Source organism: Pararge aegeria, chromosome 16, assembly GCF_905163445.1.
Source record: "Pararge aegeria chromosome 16, ilParAegt1.1, whole genome shotgun sequence".
Lineage (NCBI taxonomy): Eukaryota > Metazoa > Arthropoda > Insecta > Lepidoptera > Nymphalidae > Pararge > Pararge aegeria.
The window spans coordinates 9,650,329-9,666,100 of record NC_053195.1 but is presented as its reverse complement, the minus strand read 5'-3'; the positions used below and the strand labels follow the sequence as shown (position 1 = coordinate 9,666,100).

At 34.6% G+C, this 15,772-nt stretch overlaps 2 protein-coding genes across 2 annotated transcripts; both read left to right on the top strand.

The window, feature by feature from the left end:
- The first annotated feature begins 879 nt into the window (after nt 1-879).
- Nucleotides 880-4,864, top strand: LOC120630662 (E3 ubiquitin-protein ligase RNF146-A). The gene is made up of 6 exons (XM_039899926.1): nt 880-1,082; nt 2,167-2,252; nt 2,356-2,509; nt 3,204-3,395; nt 3,773-3,977; nt 4,227-4,864. Exons 1-6 carry the CDS (start codon nt 1,064-1,066, stop codon nt 4,303-4,305), a joined length of 735 nt encoding a protein of 244 aa, XP_039755860.1. The 5' UTR covers nt 880-1,063; the 3' UTR covers nt 4,306-4,864.
- A 6,380-nt stretch (nt 4,865-11,244) lies between these two features.
- Nucleotides 11,245-15,248, top strand: LOC120630415 (2-iminobutanoate/2-iminopropanoate deaminase-like). Its single transcript, XM_039899640.1, has 3 exons — nt 11,245-11,591; nt 13,478-13,704; nt 15,071-15,248. The coding sequence occupies exons 1-3, from the start codon at nt 11,503-11,505 to the stop codon at nt 15,211-15,213; spliced, it is 459 nt and encodes a 152-aa protein (XP_039755574.1). The 5' UTR covers nt 11,245-11,502; the 3' UTR covers nt 15,214-15,248.
- The last annotated feature ends 524 nt before the right edge of the window (nt 15,249-15,772 follow it).

Sequence of the window (15,772 nt, the reverse complement as noted above, 5' to 3'; positions counted from 1 at the left end):
TTAACAGTTACTTAAAAAGTCCATGCTCATACTCAAAATTTATTGGCAGAAAAATTTGTTACAATTACTGGCCCTACCTGGAAGTCCAGGTCCTCGTATTCTACAGCCAAAATCATACAACAACTGATTAGGTTAACCAGTAAGCACATTTAATTAATATTATGTCACCAGATAAGCAGACAGACATAAAATTAAGGATAAAAAAAAATACTTATATTGAAAAAATATTAGGTTAGGGGTTTAGAACATGCATCATTCAAACTTGCAGACGAACTAGTTTTGGCTTTGGCTTCACTTTTACGACCGATTAACTTTTAGTGCGAGATTCGGTAAAAGAAATTTAAAGGATAAGGAATACATGATAGATAAATACTCATTGATAGATCGCGAATAGTTTGCTAAGTGAATTGCATACGGATAAATATATTTTTTTTTTTTAGTTAAATTTATGAAAACTTCTCTCATAACTTATTTCAAAAAGTCGTTCACTAGATAAGAGACCATACCAGAATTGCTTTTCAGAATTGAAAAGTTAAGGTTGCCTTCTTCCCTCTCTGAGTGAATTTTCCGTTAATAAGCAATTCAGTACCTTTAATAGCAGTCTTATATAGTTTTCGATTTTTTGAAAACTAAAGCATCACTATCGTTAGTTCCGAGAACTTTCATAATTGGCTATCAGCGCCAATGTTTTCAAATCCAATGGCTTCAATACGGTGGTGTTTATTTCCAGTCTAGCGTCGTTTATAATAGAGCTCATTTTTGATACCCCATTATATAATATCCTATAAAAGAGGTATTAAAAATGCACTATCCATACTTTACCCGTACCTTCACGTAAAATGCCTTCTGTGGCCTGTCATTCTCATCATTCATCTCTGTCAAATCAAATTGCCTACCTACCTACTTAACAACCAAATGTTATTAAAACTTTAGAATATTTTGAATTATTAGTAAAAAATTGTCATCCTATAGCTATTGCTAATCATTAATCGTCGGAGGTTCTTTAGTTTGATTAGATACCAGTTAAAAGTAATCTTACAAATTTAAATTATACTGGCAAAGTATGGAAAGAGATGACCAAGGTAATTTCTTCAATATATTTATGTAAATATCATTTTGAAATCTCGAGGATTTCTTTCTTTTTATGTAATTTAAAACTTGATTTTCGTAAAACTAGCTTTCAATAGTTTTTGAAACAAATCCCCTGTGGAATTTGGTCCTTTTTATATGTCAACATTGTTTAAAAGCAATGCAGCACCAGGCCAGCCTGGTGCTGCATTGCATTAAAACCAGTTTTATAATATAAAAATATACTTAGAGAGCCAAAATTTCTAGTTCTAGTGCCCATATTTAATGGACACAGAGCATGGCAACAAATTTCTTTTTAGAAAGAAAATGGGTATCTTTATTTCTAGCATCATTGCATTATTTATGTGGACATATAACAAGTTAAATTGTGAGCTATGTAGCATAGTATTCTAACCTTGCCACCCCATTCTTCTCTCCAAAAGTTGACATTTATAAAATTAACTGTAGGTTCTGGTACCAATCAAATTGAATTCTTTCTCCTTTTCCATTTACGTTCAATATTTTAAAAAAAATCTTTTTTCCAAAGTCTATCTTTAGAGATTTAATACAATTGGAGTAAATAACAATACCTCACAAGTAAGATCCAATGTCATAAACAATTAATGGAACCTGCATATCTCATGTATTTGGCATATTTCTTGTAAAAGTGGTATTCTGGGTTGGTTTCTTATTTGTGGCTTGGCTTAGGCTCTTACTTGGCTTCTCTTTTTTTGTAGAACTAGCCTGTCAGACTATGCTTTAATTCTCTGCCCAAGTGTTAATTTTGTTCTTTTGTTGTATATTGCATATTAGTGATTGGCCACAACTTAATTGTTATGATTATCATATATTAGAGACATTAACTTCTTCCTCAAGTATTGAATAAAAATTAGATTTTTCCAGCTTCCTTTAGCTATATTCTATCAGAATAGATTTATAAGTAAGTATTGTGCATTTCCCCCCCTGATTATATTGTAGTTCATCCTTTATCATTAAAAAATAAACCTATTCTTCAATGGTGCTAGTTATATATATCTTAGTGTACATTACCCAGGCACCAGAACTAAACCTATAACAATGATTATCTTACAATTACAGAACAAGACTGTGCAATTTGTTTACAAAAATATCATCATCCTGCAAAGTTACCATGTGGTCATATATTCTGTTTCCTGTGTGTGAAGGTGAGATTAACATTAAGATTTCATTTAACAAACAAACAAACAAATTTTCTTCTGCAAGTCTATGTTAACCCATTTGATGTGTAATGCTGTTAATCATTAACAGGGTATTGCCTTACTAAGCAAAAAGTGTGCAATATGCCGTACACCCATACCAGCAGACTACTTTGACCATCCAGTTTTATTAGATAACGTGAAAACAGATGAAATTTTGGAACCTGAAAATGAAAAATATCACTGGTATTATGAGGGACGAAATGGTATGAAATGTATCAATTATTTATAAAAGAGATTTATAGTTATAAAGTTAATATGCAGCTTTAAATGATTAATCAATTGTATAAGAATAAATACAATATAGACCTAGCAGTGGTTATAAATATGTGGATACTCACTTATCGATCTAATAATGATTATTATTGTCATCATCTTCATACATTATGAAACAAGACATTCACCACTGCAAGTCCACTTTTTCATCTGTGTTTTTTTTTCAATCCAGCAGGGTTAGTTTTCGTAATAGTATCCTATATTATTATTTAGGATGAAAACTATTTCTGTATAAAATTTTGTCAAGATCAGTGTAGCTGTGTAGATAAAGGCAATATTTTTAAATCTGCTAGAAAGTATAGATGTACTGAATCCATCGAGATTTGCACATGGGCTGAGCCAAAAAACATTGGTAACAAACAAACAGACACTCTAGCATTAATATTATTATAATTTCATATTAATGTAATTATATCATCATTGTTATCTTTATGAGCCCACAACAGGGCACAGGCCTCATCTCAGAATCAAGAGGGTTCAGGCTGTAGTCAAACTCAATGACCAAGTACGGATTGCAAGGAATCCAATAAAAGCATATACTAAATCCGAAAAATTATTTCTATAACCTCAATATGTCAGAAATCTATGCCCATTAATAATTATTAATTTATACCTCCCTTACAGGTTGGTGGAAATATGATGAGCGAAGTAATGTCGACCTCGAATCTGCCTACAACTCTAATGAAACAGAGTGCTTGCTACTATTAGCAGGCACATTGTACTGTGTGGATTTTCAAAATAATGTTCAATTCCGTCGCAGTGATCCCACTAAACGCCGCCGAGTAAAAAGGGATTTACCGACACTACCCTCTAAAGGTACCTACTGCACGTGATGCTTCAAAAAACAAAATCTCGTCGCCGGAATCTGCACGTACTTCCTCTTCTATTCTGTGTGTTTTCTGGTCTTAAACACCTTCGTAATTGAAGGATAAGTTTTTTTTTTTTTTTAATGCCGTCCAACTTTATATCATGTTGTATGCTGACGCCTTTAGACAAAATTTTGTTTTTAAGCTAAATACACACATAAGACAGCAAAAATGTCTAGTCATCATCCCTGTAAAAACTTTCAAGACTTTTATTAGTTTATTTAGTATATTTTTCTTATTTGAGGTATATATGTAGTATTCATTTCAGTAATAGTATGTGTACTTTTTATAGAAATTTAACAAGATTTTTTGAAAATTTCTTGACAGGTATTGCAGGGATAAAAATTATTGATACAAGACAATCTGAAGATTTAGATAATACTAGTGATGTTCATACAAATAACATAGAAAATGTAGAGCATGAAAATGATATAATATTATTAGCAAATGTAACAATTGATACCATTCAGGATGATAGTACAACAGTTGCTCAACCTATCCACACAATTGATGATCTAACTGATAGGCTGAGGTATGTAATCATTGCTAAAGTAAGAGTTCATAAATTAAAATCAACTAACATTTGATGTTGCGACTACTGACTAGTGACTAGGCCACATCATCATCATATGCCCACCGCAGGGCATGGGTTTCCTCTCAGAAAAGGGTTGCTGTAGTCTACCACACTACCAAGTGCGGATTTGTAAACTTCACGCGCCATAATTTTAAAACGCACATATCTCCGAAAAGATAGATTCTAAAAAAGGTTTATTTATTTCAGCCATATAAACCTGGAAAGAGCAGAGCAACCAAGAAGCGATGAAGAAATTGTCTTACAAGACCATACAGAGAACATGTGACAATGTTCGGACCATTTTAATGTGGTCATAGTAGAAAAGATATGGCCATGGAGTTTTTTGTAATTAACAAACAAAAACCGAATCAAAGGAACTTTGATTTAGGTAGGTACTAATTATTGAGTTAAAGGTCTTCCAAAAATCATCAGATTGAGAATTACTTGGCAGAACCATTTTCCTGCCATAAGGAAGGAAATCCCAAATGGATATGGTATGCATCAAATACATGGCTATTTCTATTTATTCGTTAGCATTTATTTTAAATATGTGTCACAACGGAATCACTTAAATTTGATTCGAGAAAAATGCGAACAGTTACATTTATTTTTAGAGGTCACAGGATGTATTAGCATTTCGAAATAATTTTTGATTTTTTCACGAAATGAATATTGTCTTAATCGACGGACCATTGTCAAACTAGAGCTGGCTGCTACTTGATAGCATTCTTGTACCCCCGCTGCAAGCGAATTTTCCACTATGGAGGGTAGAGGTAAGGAGAGTCATCTTATATGGGAGAAAAGTTGAAAAAGTGTCCAGTTGTATGCGCTAAATAACAGTTCAAAAATCCTCCACAATGGCGCTGGTGGATGCACAGGGTATGGTATGAATGTAGCAATCGTAGATGAATTGAAGTATGCCGAGTTAAAAAATTTAATGTCATTATCGACTAAAGTAGTTAATTATTGAGAATTTCAACAACTTACGTTGTACAAAATATTGTTGTAAATATAACCTTACTTCCTTGTTTATTTTTCAAGCCTACTCTAACAATATTTGGCGCTTCTTTTAAGAGTTACCTTGATGCAAATGTGGCGCCATCCTAATTTAATACATTTTGACGGACACTTTTTCATATACACAGATGATCCTCCTTACCTCTACCCTCCATATTTTCCACCTTGCGCAAGTTAGTTGCTCAAATAAAATGTTAAATGTTTATGAGCATGTCGAATAATACGATTGAACGAGGCTAACCTCGTAAAACCCATGTACAGTAACTTTACATGGGTTTTACGAGAAAATCCGTGACGCCACCGCACCCCGAAAACGACAGGGCCAAGCGTTATTATGTTTACCCAACGCGAATTCATACGTGCTTACAAATCAGATCAAATTCATACAAGATACAGATGATATTTGAGGTAAAACTGGGAAATCCCCGTTGATGCCTTGCTGTCGGGCACAACGGGTTGTGCGCTGGCCCTAAGTTGATACCGGCAGATAACTCCTCTGAGTTGCAACTGGCAGAAAAGTTCCTGAAGACAGAACCCCGTGGTTGTTACTAAAAAACAGGTGGTTACTCACATTACACATAAGAACGGGCGCATGTACGTTCCTTGAAGTCATGTTATTTCGCGTTAATTGTTGTTATTTTATTAAAATATGTTTAAACTAAAATGAGTTTTATTTTGCAATAAAATATAATAGGCATAAAGACGAATATTTGAGAAACTTTCCTGTGATGTTCAGTATTTTCTACTATATCAAAAATATAAACTACTGTACCGGATTGCTGCTAAACTACTTAACTAAAGTAGTTTAGCAGCAGGGACCCAAGTTACAAATACACAAAAAGGATTTAATGGTAGGTACTAGGAAGATAATGAAATGGTACAAGAAGCAAGGACTTTAGTTCAGCAAAAAAGAATGTCTGGAAAACAAATCATTTATTAGGCAGTTATTTATTTTATTTAGTTCGTATGGAAACTAACGTTAAATTTATTATAGAACCAAAACAGGTTGTCGTGTGCGTCTATTGTCCTATCATTGAATCGACAGGAGAGAATTATGTATCTATTATATAATTACTACCCCGGCCATTACTACCAGTTTAGGTTGTCCGTGACGACGCTCCTTTATCCGAGATATTAATTTATTACTAGTATAGTTGCAAACAATTATTACGGATAAGATATCCTTACTAACATTATAAATGCGAAAGTTTTGTCCTTTACGCCGTTACGCCTCTAAATAAGCAACCAAAGAATTTGATTTTTGTCATATAAAGTCCTCCGTCCTACTATAGTTAGTAGGACGGAGAGTAAAATAGACTACATGATTTGTAAAAATCATAAGAAACTCGGGCTTCTACAATGGTCGTACAAAAGGTCTAAGGTCTCTTCTTTGGTTAATGATTTAGTGTGTGTATCCTCTTTGGGTGATAGCTGCTTACTGTATTCTCTTTGGTTTGGGTGTTTGCAGATAAAAAAGTCATGAACTCAAGACACTGACAGATTGAGTTTGCATATTTTAAGGTTATTTTGGAGCGTTATATATCAAAAAGGAATAATCAGCAATATTATAATGTTTTGAGCTATTAGAACGCTTACATTTTCATCAAAAACTTGCGAATATTGAATTCAGGTTTCTATTGGTAAATAGTTATTGTAATAATTGTTGCGGTAGTTTTATGTGCTTTATTTCACCTAAATTATTATTATTTTACTGTGTTTCTTTACAGAATATGCAGAGAATTATCTCGGCAACCAAAACCTTCTTAGGAATTCCTAAAAACGTTGATATATTCACTGCTAATTTTAGCATGTTCCAAAATGGAAGTAAAAATAAACTTTTGCCTGTTTGTTTACCAACTATGGATTTCATATCTGGATTTAAAGTAAAAGGTCGAGTAAAAAGACGTTGCAAATCTTGTTATTTTGTTAATAGACAAGAGCGACTGTATGTTATATGTCCTGAGCGCCCTCGACATAAGCAAATGGCTAAGAAACCTAAACCACTCAACACTTGGATATTAACTCATGCCAGCCAAAGTAAAGTCAGACCATGGTAGTAGAAACACACTAGATTAAATTTCTTATTAGTTAGATGTTAGTAAGAGCTAATAAATAATATTAAAATAATTGTTTTTAATTTGAACTAGGATTAGTAAGAAGAATAAAATAATTTTAAACTGGGTATACATCTTTGAATGTTTAATGATCTTTGCTTTGTGTGCAAGTCACATTTAAAGCTATATTTTTTCCACTCGTCCACCACTTAACCCCTAATAGTATTAGGAAGGTATATTATAAGAATTGGAGTAACGGAGTTAACAAGCCTGCCAATGCCAATTAATATCCCACTGCCCAATTAGAGAAGAGGCTCGAACCAAACAGCAGGGCTGTAATTGGGCTTATGATGATTAGGTACATAATAATTAATCAATATTATCATCAGCTTATTAACTTTCTCCTCCTGGGGAGTGCTTGCATAACAGAATGGTTTTTAGAGTATAGACCTTACATATATTAACTATGGATTGGTGGGCATCGCCAATTACCTAACTGGTGTTTTTGTACCGATAAACCAAATATCTTTTTTGGCCTAACCTGGGAATTTAACTTCAGGACCTTGTGACCTATAGTTTAACATGCTACGCACTTGCACTGCTTTTTGTATAGATAAGCGCGTTAAAAGAAACTCAAAATTAGGCATTAAACGTTATTACTTGTGGTAATATTATGAATGTGGTTCGTTTAGTACTGAAAGCTATGATTTATTTCCTGACTTTCAAGAATCCAATCCCTGTCTTGTGAAGTACCGCCGAGCGATTTAGCCAATTAGAAACCGATTAAGGGTGTGGTTTTAATGTAACTTTTAAGTGGTAGCTTTTTGTGATAGTTCTGTCCGGGAAGTAACCCTCTACTGCCATACTTGTTTCTGCCGCCAAGCAGCATGCTTATTCCGTCAATTATCGGGCATACCCTGAATACGTTAGCCCGCTAGCATCTTTAACAATCGGTTAGCGCAGTGGGCAGCGACCCTCCTTTCTGAGTCTAAGGCGTAGGGTTCGATTCCTACATCTGGAAAAAGTTTTGTTTGTTTATTTGTTTTAAGTCTTTCACACACATTTTATATGAATTAAACACAAATACAGAAGAAACTTAAAATAATAAAAATAAAATAGAGCGTGCAAAGGCGGTCTTATCACTAAAGCGATCTCTTCCAGACAACCTTTGACGTTAGGAAAAAAAAACGAAGGAACGGGTTGGTGCAGCAATTTAAGTATAAAAAAAAATATATATATTTATATATATACAAAATAATTTTAATAAACTACTTACTCATAAATTCTAATACTACATACATATTATACATAATATATATAAGTATATACATATTTAAGCAATATACTACATACTATAATATTACATAGATAAGAAATGGTTTTCCAAACGCTTCTTGAAAACATTTAGGGATTGAGCCTTACGTATGTCAGCAGGGAGGGAATTCCAGAGTCTGACACAATTAACCGTAAAAGAGTTACTATAGTATTTCGTGCGACTGAATGGAACCTGGAGTTTGCCGTCGGTGCAAGATCGAAGCAAGTCCTGGCAGTCCGCTCCATAAAAAATAAATCGTTCCTTCAAATAAGGTGGTGTTTGAGGAAAGAAAAGGACACGATATAAAAGGGACAAAGCATGCAAGTCTCTCCGCTGACTGATTGGCAACCACCCAAGTTCCGTCCGAAACTGGGATATGTGGTCGAACTTACGCAGGCCATATATAAATCTTATGCATATGTTTTGCAACCTTTCCAGCTTATTTAGGAGTTCCTTTGACAAGTCCGGATAACACACATCACCATAATCAATTATAGGAAGTAGAGGGTATTGTCTAACACAATCTTCGTCTTAATCGGCAAAAGATTCTTCCAACGCCTTAGATAACCGACAGTAGCAAAAATTTTCCGCCCCACCTCTGAAACCGGTGGTGCCCATGAAAAGGAGCTATCCATAATAAGCCCAAGGTTTTTAACCGTATTGCAGTAAGGCAAAGCTACACCGTCAAAATAAACTGCTGGTAGATCATTGAGTCGTGTCAGTAGCCTTGGATTACCAATGACGATTACCTGTGACTTAGCAGGATTTACCGCAAGCCCAAAGGATTTGCACCAACTACAGATATTGTTTAAGTCTGAATTAAGCTTGGAGATAACAGAGGAAATCCCATCAACAGTTTCGGAAGCGTAAATCTGTAGATCGTCAGCATAGAAATGAAAAGATGAGGAAATAACAGAAGAGATAGAGTTGATGAAAACTGAGAAGTGAAGAGGTGACAGAACCCCGCCCTGAGGAACACCAGCAGTGAGGGGAGAAAACGAGGAACATTTGCCATCAAATCTGACGCATTGTAGACGCCCGAACAGGTAGGATCGAAACCAGTCAATTACTTTAGTTGAAATGTTCAACGACCTTAGCAGCGCAAGAAGCAAGTCAAAATCAACATTATTAAAGGCGTTACTATAGTCCAGAAGAACAAGAATGGTGACCAATTTATTATCTAAGCCTTTGCGTACGTCATCGCAGACTTTTGTCAGCGCTGTGACCGTACTGTGCCCTTGTCTAAAGCCAGATTGGAACGGGGAGAGAGAATTGTTTCTAGTAAGAAAAAGAGAAAGTTGTTTACTAACAATACGTTCCAAAACTTTAGAGAGAAAAGGAAGAATAGAAATTGGTCGAAAATGAGACGGAGTTAAAGGATTAGCTGTTTTAGGAATAGGGATAACATACGCCTTCTGCCACCCAGAAGGAAAAGTACACGAAGATAGTGAGAAATTTAACAAGTGTGAAAGAATAGGACCTATGTTATCAAGAAGTAAAAGAATCATTCTTCGACCAATTCCATCACTGCCAACTGCATCAGACTTGATGGCTAAAACATGTTTCCTAATTTCATTAAATGTCACCTCGCAGAATTGAAATGCTGGGAATTCAGGTATAGGCAAGGAGAGTAAACGATTAAGCGTAGTAAGCTTCATTTGACTATCCAGGGTAGAAGTTTTAGTAAAGTGCTGATTAAGTGTATTAAGGTCTTGGATACTATGGGCCAGCTTTTGCTGTCGACCTATACCCAACGAATTCAAAAACCTCCAGGCCTTTGAAGTATTTAAATTATGAACGGAGTTGTGAATAAAATTTCGTTGAGCATCCCGACAAATTCTAATGCAACGATTGCGGCAATTGAAAAAAAAAAAAAAAAAAAAAAACTTCTAAAAGTTTGTGTCATGGACATGTAAGTTTTTCAGTGTCTGGGTGTTTATCTGTTTATTATAAGTATCTATGTGTATTTTATTTATAAAAATATTCTTTAGCTATCTTAGTGCTCATAACACAAGCTACGCTTACTTTGGGGCTCAGATGGCGATGTGGCGATATTTATTTACTATAATTTATTATCTTGGAGACATTGAGCTCAAGACCTATTTATGTGTCCCACTGCTGCTGATGGTTAATAAAATCAGTGTTTATTATGCAGATGTAACATATAATGTGATAAAAATTGCTCACAATCTTAACATTTCACCCACTTATAATTAAAAACTTCCGAATTAAACGCCTACTGAAAGATTATAACTAAAAAAACTGTCCTAACTGTCCTGCTGTTGATTGAATCAGTTACCTACTATCGTACCTATTTATTAATTTAATCGAATAATAATATAATAATTTAAGTTTTTATTTTTTTATTTGGTTAATATGACTTGCAAGACACGACACACAGGTATATAATAGAATAATTCAAAACTAAACGAAACTAATATTTATGTGTACTTCTTTTGCCTCAAGTTCATCTAAAGCCATTCTCAAAGAAGCGTTAATCACCAACGAGAGAGATCTAAGAAGATCTAAATCTTAATGATGGAGTCCAAGAAGGTTACAACCATTATATTATTCAAACTACAGTTTTCAAACCTTTTAAATAAATCAACTCTAATGGTATTTGTCGCGAATATGGCTCCAATTTGTAGATGCAACACGGTAGTTTGAGCAAGTCTACGCTCTCACTGAAATCATTTTTGTACAGCCATACGCTTCATGTTCAACTTTTACTACTTACTTATATTTAATCATTGTACCATGAGAATACAAACTCGCATCTGCATTTTTTGGTAGCGGGAGGTATGAGAACAATTTTGCAAAGAAATCAAATTGTATTTTATAGTGATTTAATACTTACTTTCAGAGAAGCTTGGCAAACAGCGAAAAAACTTAAATAAATAATGTTCTTAGTTTAGGTTTATACAAATTAATGTATGATATTTAATTTGTATCACAGAGCAAACAATTTATTATCAGTAGTAAAGTGAACACATACTTAACTGTGATCTTTTAACCCCACGATTACGAAATACCTATCTACAATAGCTTAGTGACGGCAGTGAACGCTCACGTAAAAGTCTTGTTTAAACCGATCAACATGTCCACCGCAAACACAGAGTCCCAGAAGATGGTGACGAAGACAATTGTTACTTCTCCGCATATTTACAAACCCGTCGGACCCTACAGGTTTGATGGTTTTTTCTAGATTCTACTAATTATTAAGCTACTCGTAGATAGATATACCCGCTCCAGAGTGCAGGCCCATGCGTGCGTTTACTATCCTCAAAAGGTAGACATTTCCTGTATGTCTAATTTCGCGCCTCGTTTTTCGTTAGGCGATTGCCAAACTGGTAATTATTACTTTGTTGGTCGCAATGGTTTTAATGAATGGTGTTTTGTCTAAGAATCTACCGACAAAGACGTGCTTCCAAGCGATTTAGCGTACCACGGCGCAGATACAACTTCGCAGTGTATGGGTTTATAACAGTTTAGCCCGCTACCATCTTAGACTGCATCATCATTTACCACCAGATGAGCTCGCAGTCATGGTCCAACATTTTTTTTATTTAGTTCGCAAAACTGTCAATCAACTGCTTACTCTATTCTATTATCTATATCTATACTTATAATAAAACTGTAACTGCAAGATTTCTGTACATTCAATATATTTTGAAAATTTTGACCGGGGGATGCTTTATAATCGATACTGAGTCCAAAACAGATTTTTATTTAATTTTTGTCTATCGGTCTGTCCGGGCATCACGTGAAATCTACTGAACGGATTTAAATAAAATTTGGTATAGTGGTAGCTGATATTCCGGGTCAACAAACAAAGGCTACTTTTTATCCCGATAAACAATAAGCTTCTCCCGGGAAATGAGATGAAATTTTTTACAAATTTTACTTCATAGCTCCGTTAAATTTGAACCGATTTAAATAATTCTTTTTTTATTTGAAAGTGTATACTATCAAGCATGTGTTGTGTAATTTTAATGAAGATTTGATAAATATTGTCGGAGATAAAGGACATAAACCTTCACAGATAACAGTGAGTTGCATGCGTACCTCTCACATCTTACTTATATTATAAATGCGAAAGTTTATGAGTATGTATGTATGAATCGATGGAGATGTTTAAAGTAATAATTATTACTTAAAAAAAAGTCCGGGAGGCTAAATGTCTAACTGTTAAGGCACAATAACAGCTTTTTGTTATAATTTGTCAATCAAAACACTGGTACAATCTTAAGATGGTGCCGTTCCTATCAGATCTTTATCCAAATAAATAGTTTTATAGTTAAAATTGATTATGTACCTGCAAATTCCTCTTTAAATTATTCAAATTGGACCTATCGTTTAAACGTTACGACGGGTATAGAAATGCTTTAATTTTTTAAAATTATATTTGATGCAGACGAAGTTGCGCGTGTCAGATAGTATAAACTATAGCACTATTTGGCATGTGTATACAATTGTGCCTTCTCGATGCGAACATAGCATGCAAATCCGCTTGGTACAAAAGTCTGCTGTAAACAAAATAATATTAATTTAAAAACTATTGTGGAAATAAAATTACCTATTTTGTAGTGGATTACAAAAAAGAAAAAAATATATGATGGGTACTCTCTATGAATCACCTTATCAACCATTGGCATGCTCTTTTGGAGGGATTCTAAACATTACGATTTTGTGCCGCTTGTATCCACCGATTTGTTTTATGTCGCCTGTCCGCCTTGTGACGTCTTCAAACAGCGCTGTGATGTGTCGCCATTTCAGCACCTATATCACCGTTCACCGAGTTATGTCAGCAACGCTGGTTCTTCTACGGATGTTCTTATTTCTGATTTGATCACGTAGAGATAATCCGAGCATAGATCTTTCCAATGCAGCAGTTAATCAGAAAGTATTACGATTGGCACATTGTTGCTGTCTTAAACAAACGGTAGGTACATTGATTATGGCACCACAACAAGGGTTCGACGAAGCGAACAGAGTGAGAAGTATGAGCGGATATAATCTTTCAAAATTAATGGAAAAAACTAGAGGTTTTTATTCATAAATATTGTCCTCAGCCAAGCTATTCTAGCAGACAAGACGCTGTATGTGTCGGGCATGTTAGGTTTGGATACCCAAGCCCAACTAGTATGCGGTGGCGCGGAGGCTCAAATTAGGCAGGCCTTGGAAAATTTGAAGCATGTATTGGCGGCGGGTGGATCCTCTCTCGAGGCTGTCGTGACTATGAATATACTATTAGTCAATATTGACGATTTCGAAGTCGTTAATCGAGTGTATGCACAATGTGAGTACTAACTAACTTACTTTACTAGGTTCCTATATTAATTTTAAACTTTGTATGATGGTCGTTATGAAAATTTAGCTTAAATTCAAATTCAAATTCAAAATTTCTTTATTCATGTAGGCCTATCACAGGCACTTATGAAGCGTTCATACATATTTGTTTACATAATTGTAACGGGATGGTGATAACTTCGTTCGCCAACTTAAATCTAAAGCTACGAGGGTTCCAAACGCGCCCTGGTCTAAGAAGAGCCCACAACAAACTTAGCCGGGTAAATTTATTTTTTTGTTATCACCATCTTCCAGTAAATTTAAATTAAGCTATGAAGCTAGAGCAATTCACACCCAAGCTTTTTTATCGTTTAAATAATCCTTAATATTATAATAGGATTTTTCAGTAAGCTCACGTTTTATATAAACTTTGAACTTATTGAGAGACATCTCAAAGATTTCATTTCTTAATTTGTTATAAAATAATATACAATTGCCCTTGAATGAATTAATTTGCTACTCCTTTATTACTCTTTCGGCAATATACCCTCGACTAAGACTTTACAATTAATTATTACTTAACAATTATTCATTGTAAAGTCAACATCTCCTGATGCCTCGGAGCGAAACGTGCGAGGGTACGTTATAAATTAATAATTAGGAAGAAATTATAAATTACACCATAAAGATTCTTCTGCTTTTCGCGGAGTATAGCAAATTAAGCTTAATATATCATAGATTTCCGCAAAGTAACGCCTGCTTCTATCCAATATGATGGTCGTATTTCTATTGTACTCAAAAGTTTAGTCACTCAATAAGAGTAATCCTATACTCCTCCCAATTTTCGAGTAATTTGCGAGTTTTGGAGTAAAGGCCTTGAAATCAGTTTTAAATAAAATTCTGTAAATCCAGTTATTATAATAAAGACATTTTCAAGAGTTAAATGTTTCCAAGGGAAAATTTTACGTAGGTACCATAGAAAAATTGTACGCGGTCAGGCAAGTCACGGGCAATCGTTATTTAACTATAGTTGTAACCGCGGGCCCATCAATTAAGGTTTGGTTACGATGAATGTATGTAGGTACGTGTTACATGTACCTACCTTACGTAAAAAGAAACAGTGAAGGAAAAACTAAAAGAAGGCCCTGACGTATTACGTTACATGAAAACTTACCTGCGTTGCTAATTCTTATAAACTTCGCAGCCTATAAATAATGTTCTCTGTCATATTTTCCTATGAAAATATTTCTTTACCTACATATTTTCTTCATTTTCAATTAAATTATGTAAAACACACGCTGGCATGCAAGGTCCGTTTTTATCAGCGGCTGGTATTTCTCAACACGTTTAACACTATGCAAATGGCATTGTTTCAGATTTTCCTAAAAACTGCCCGGCGCGAGCTACCTATCAAGTCAGCAAGTTGCCACTGGGTGCAGCAGTAGAGATCGTAGCAACTGCGTTGAGCGGGGACCTTGTCATAGCAGAAGCGGGACTAAATCCTTGTGCTCGTATTTAATTAAATTGAAATAAATATATATATATATATATTTATACCGTTTTTTATTGTTTTCCACTAAGATTTTTGCACAAACATATTTAAAGATCAAATTTATATTTCGATAAGGACTTCATTTATAATAATTATTGTACTTGTACCAATCTCACAACGTATTGTTTTTTCGCTCCACACAAATTTGGACCGGCTCCTTTAAGTTCGATAAACTTGCCCAGTGCCAATGACTTCAAAATCAGGCATTAATTTTATAGTCAGCTGGTATAGGTATGCTCGGAGATATAATGTAATTTTTTGGTTATTCTAAATAGTATATATGTAAACCTACCAAAAAAAATTGGTAGGTATAATAATGGGCAGCGTACACTAGGAAGGGGAACCTTTTCCAGTGTAAGGAACTGCAAAGCAAAGAATTTATTTACCACACATGTTAATTCATGCGAAATTAGTTTAGAGAAGGATGCCATTCAAAGGAGACTTCAAGTCGATCTCCATACATTATAATCGCTGTTCCCCTGGTATAAGTTCATGTAGTCGCATCAAGTATCAACCGATTGACGTC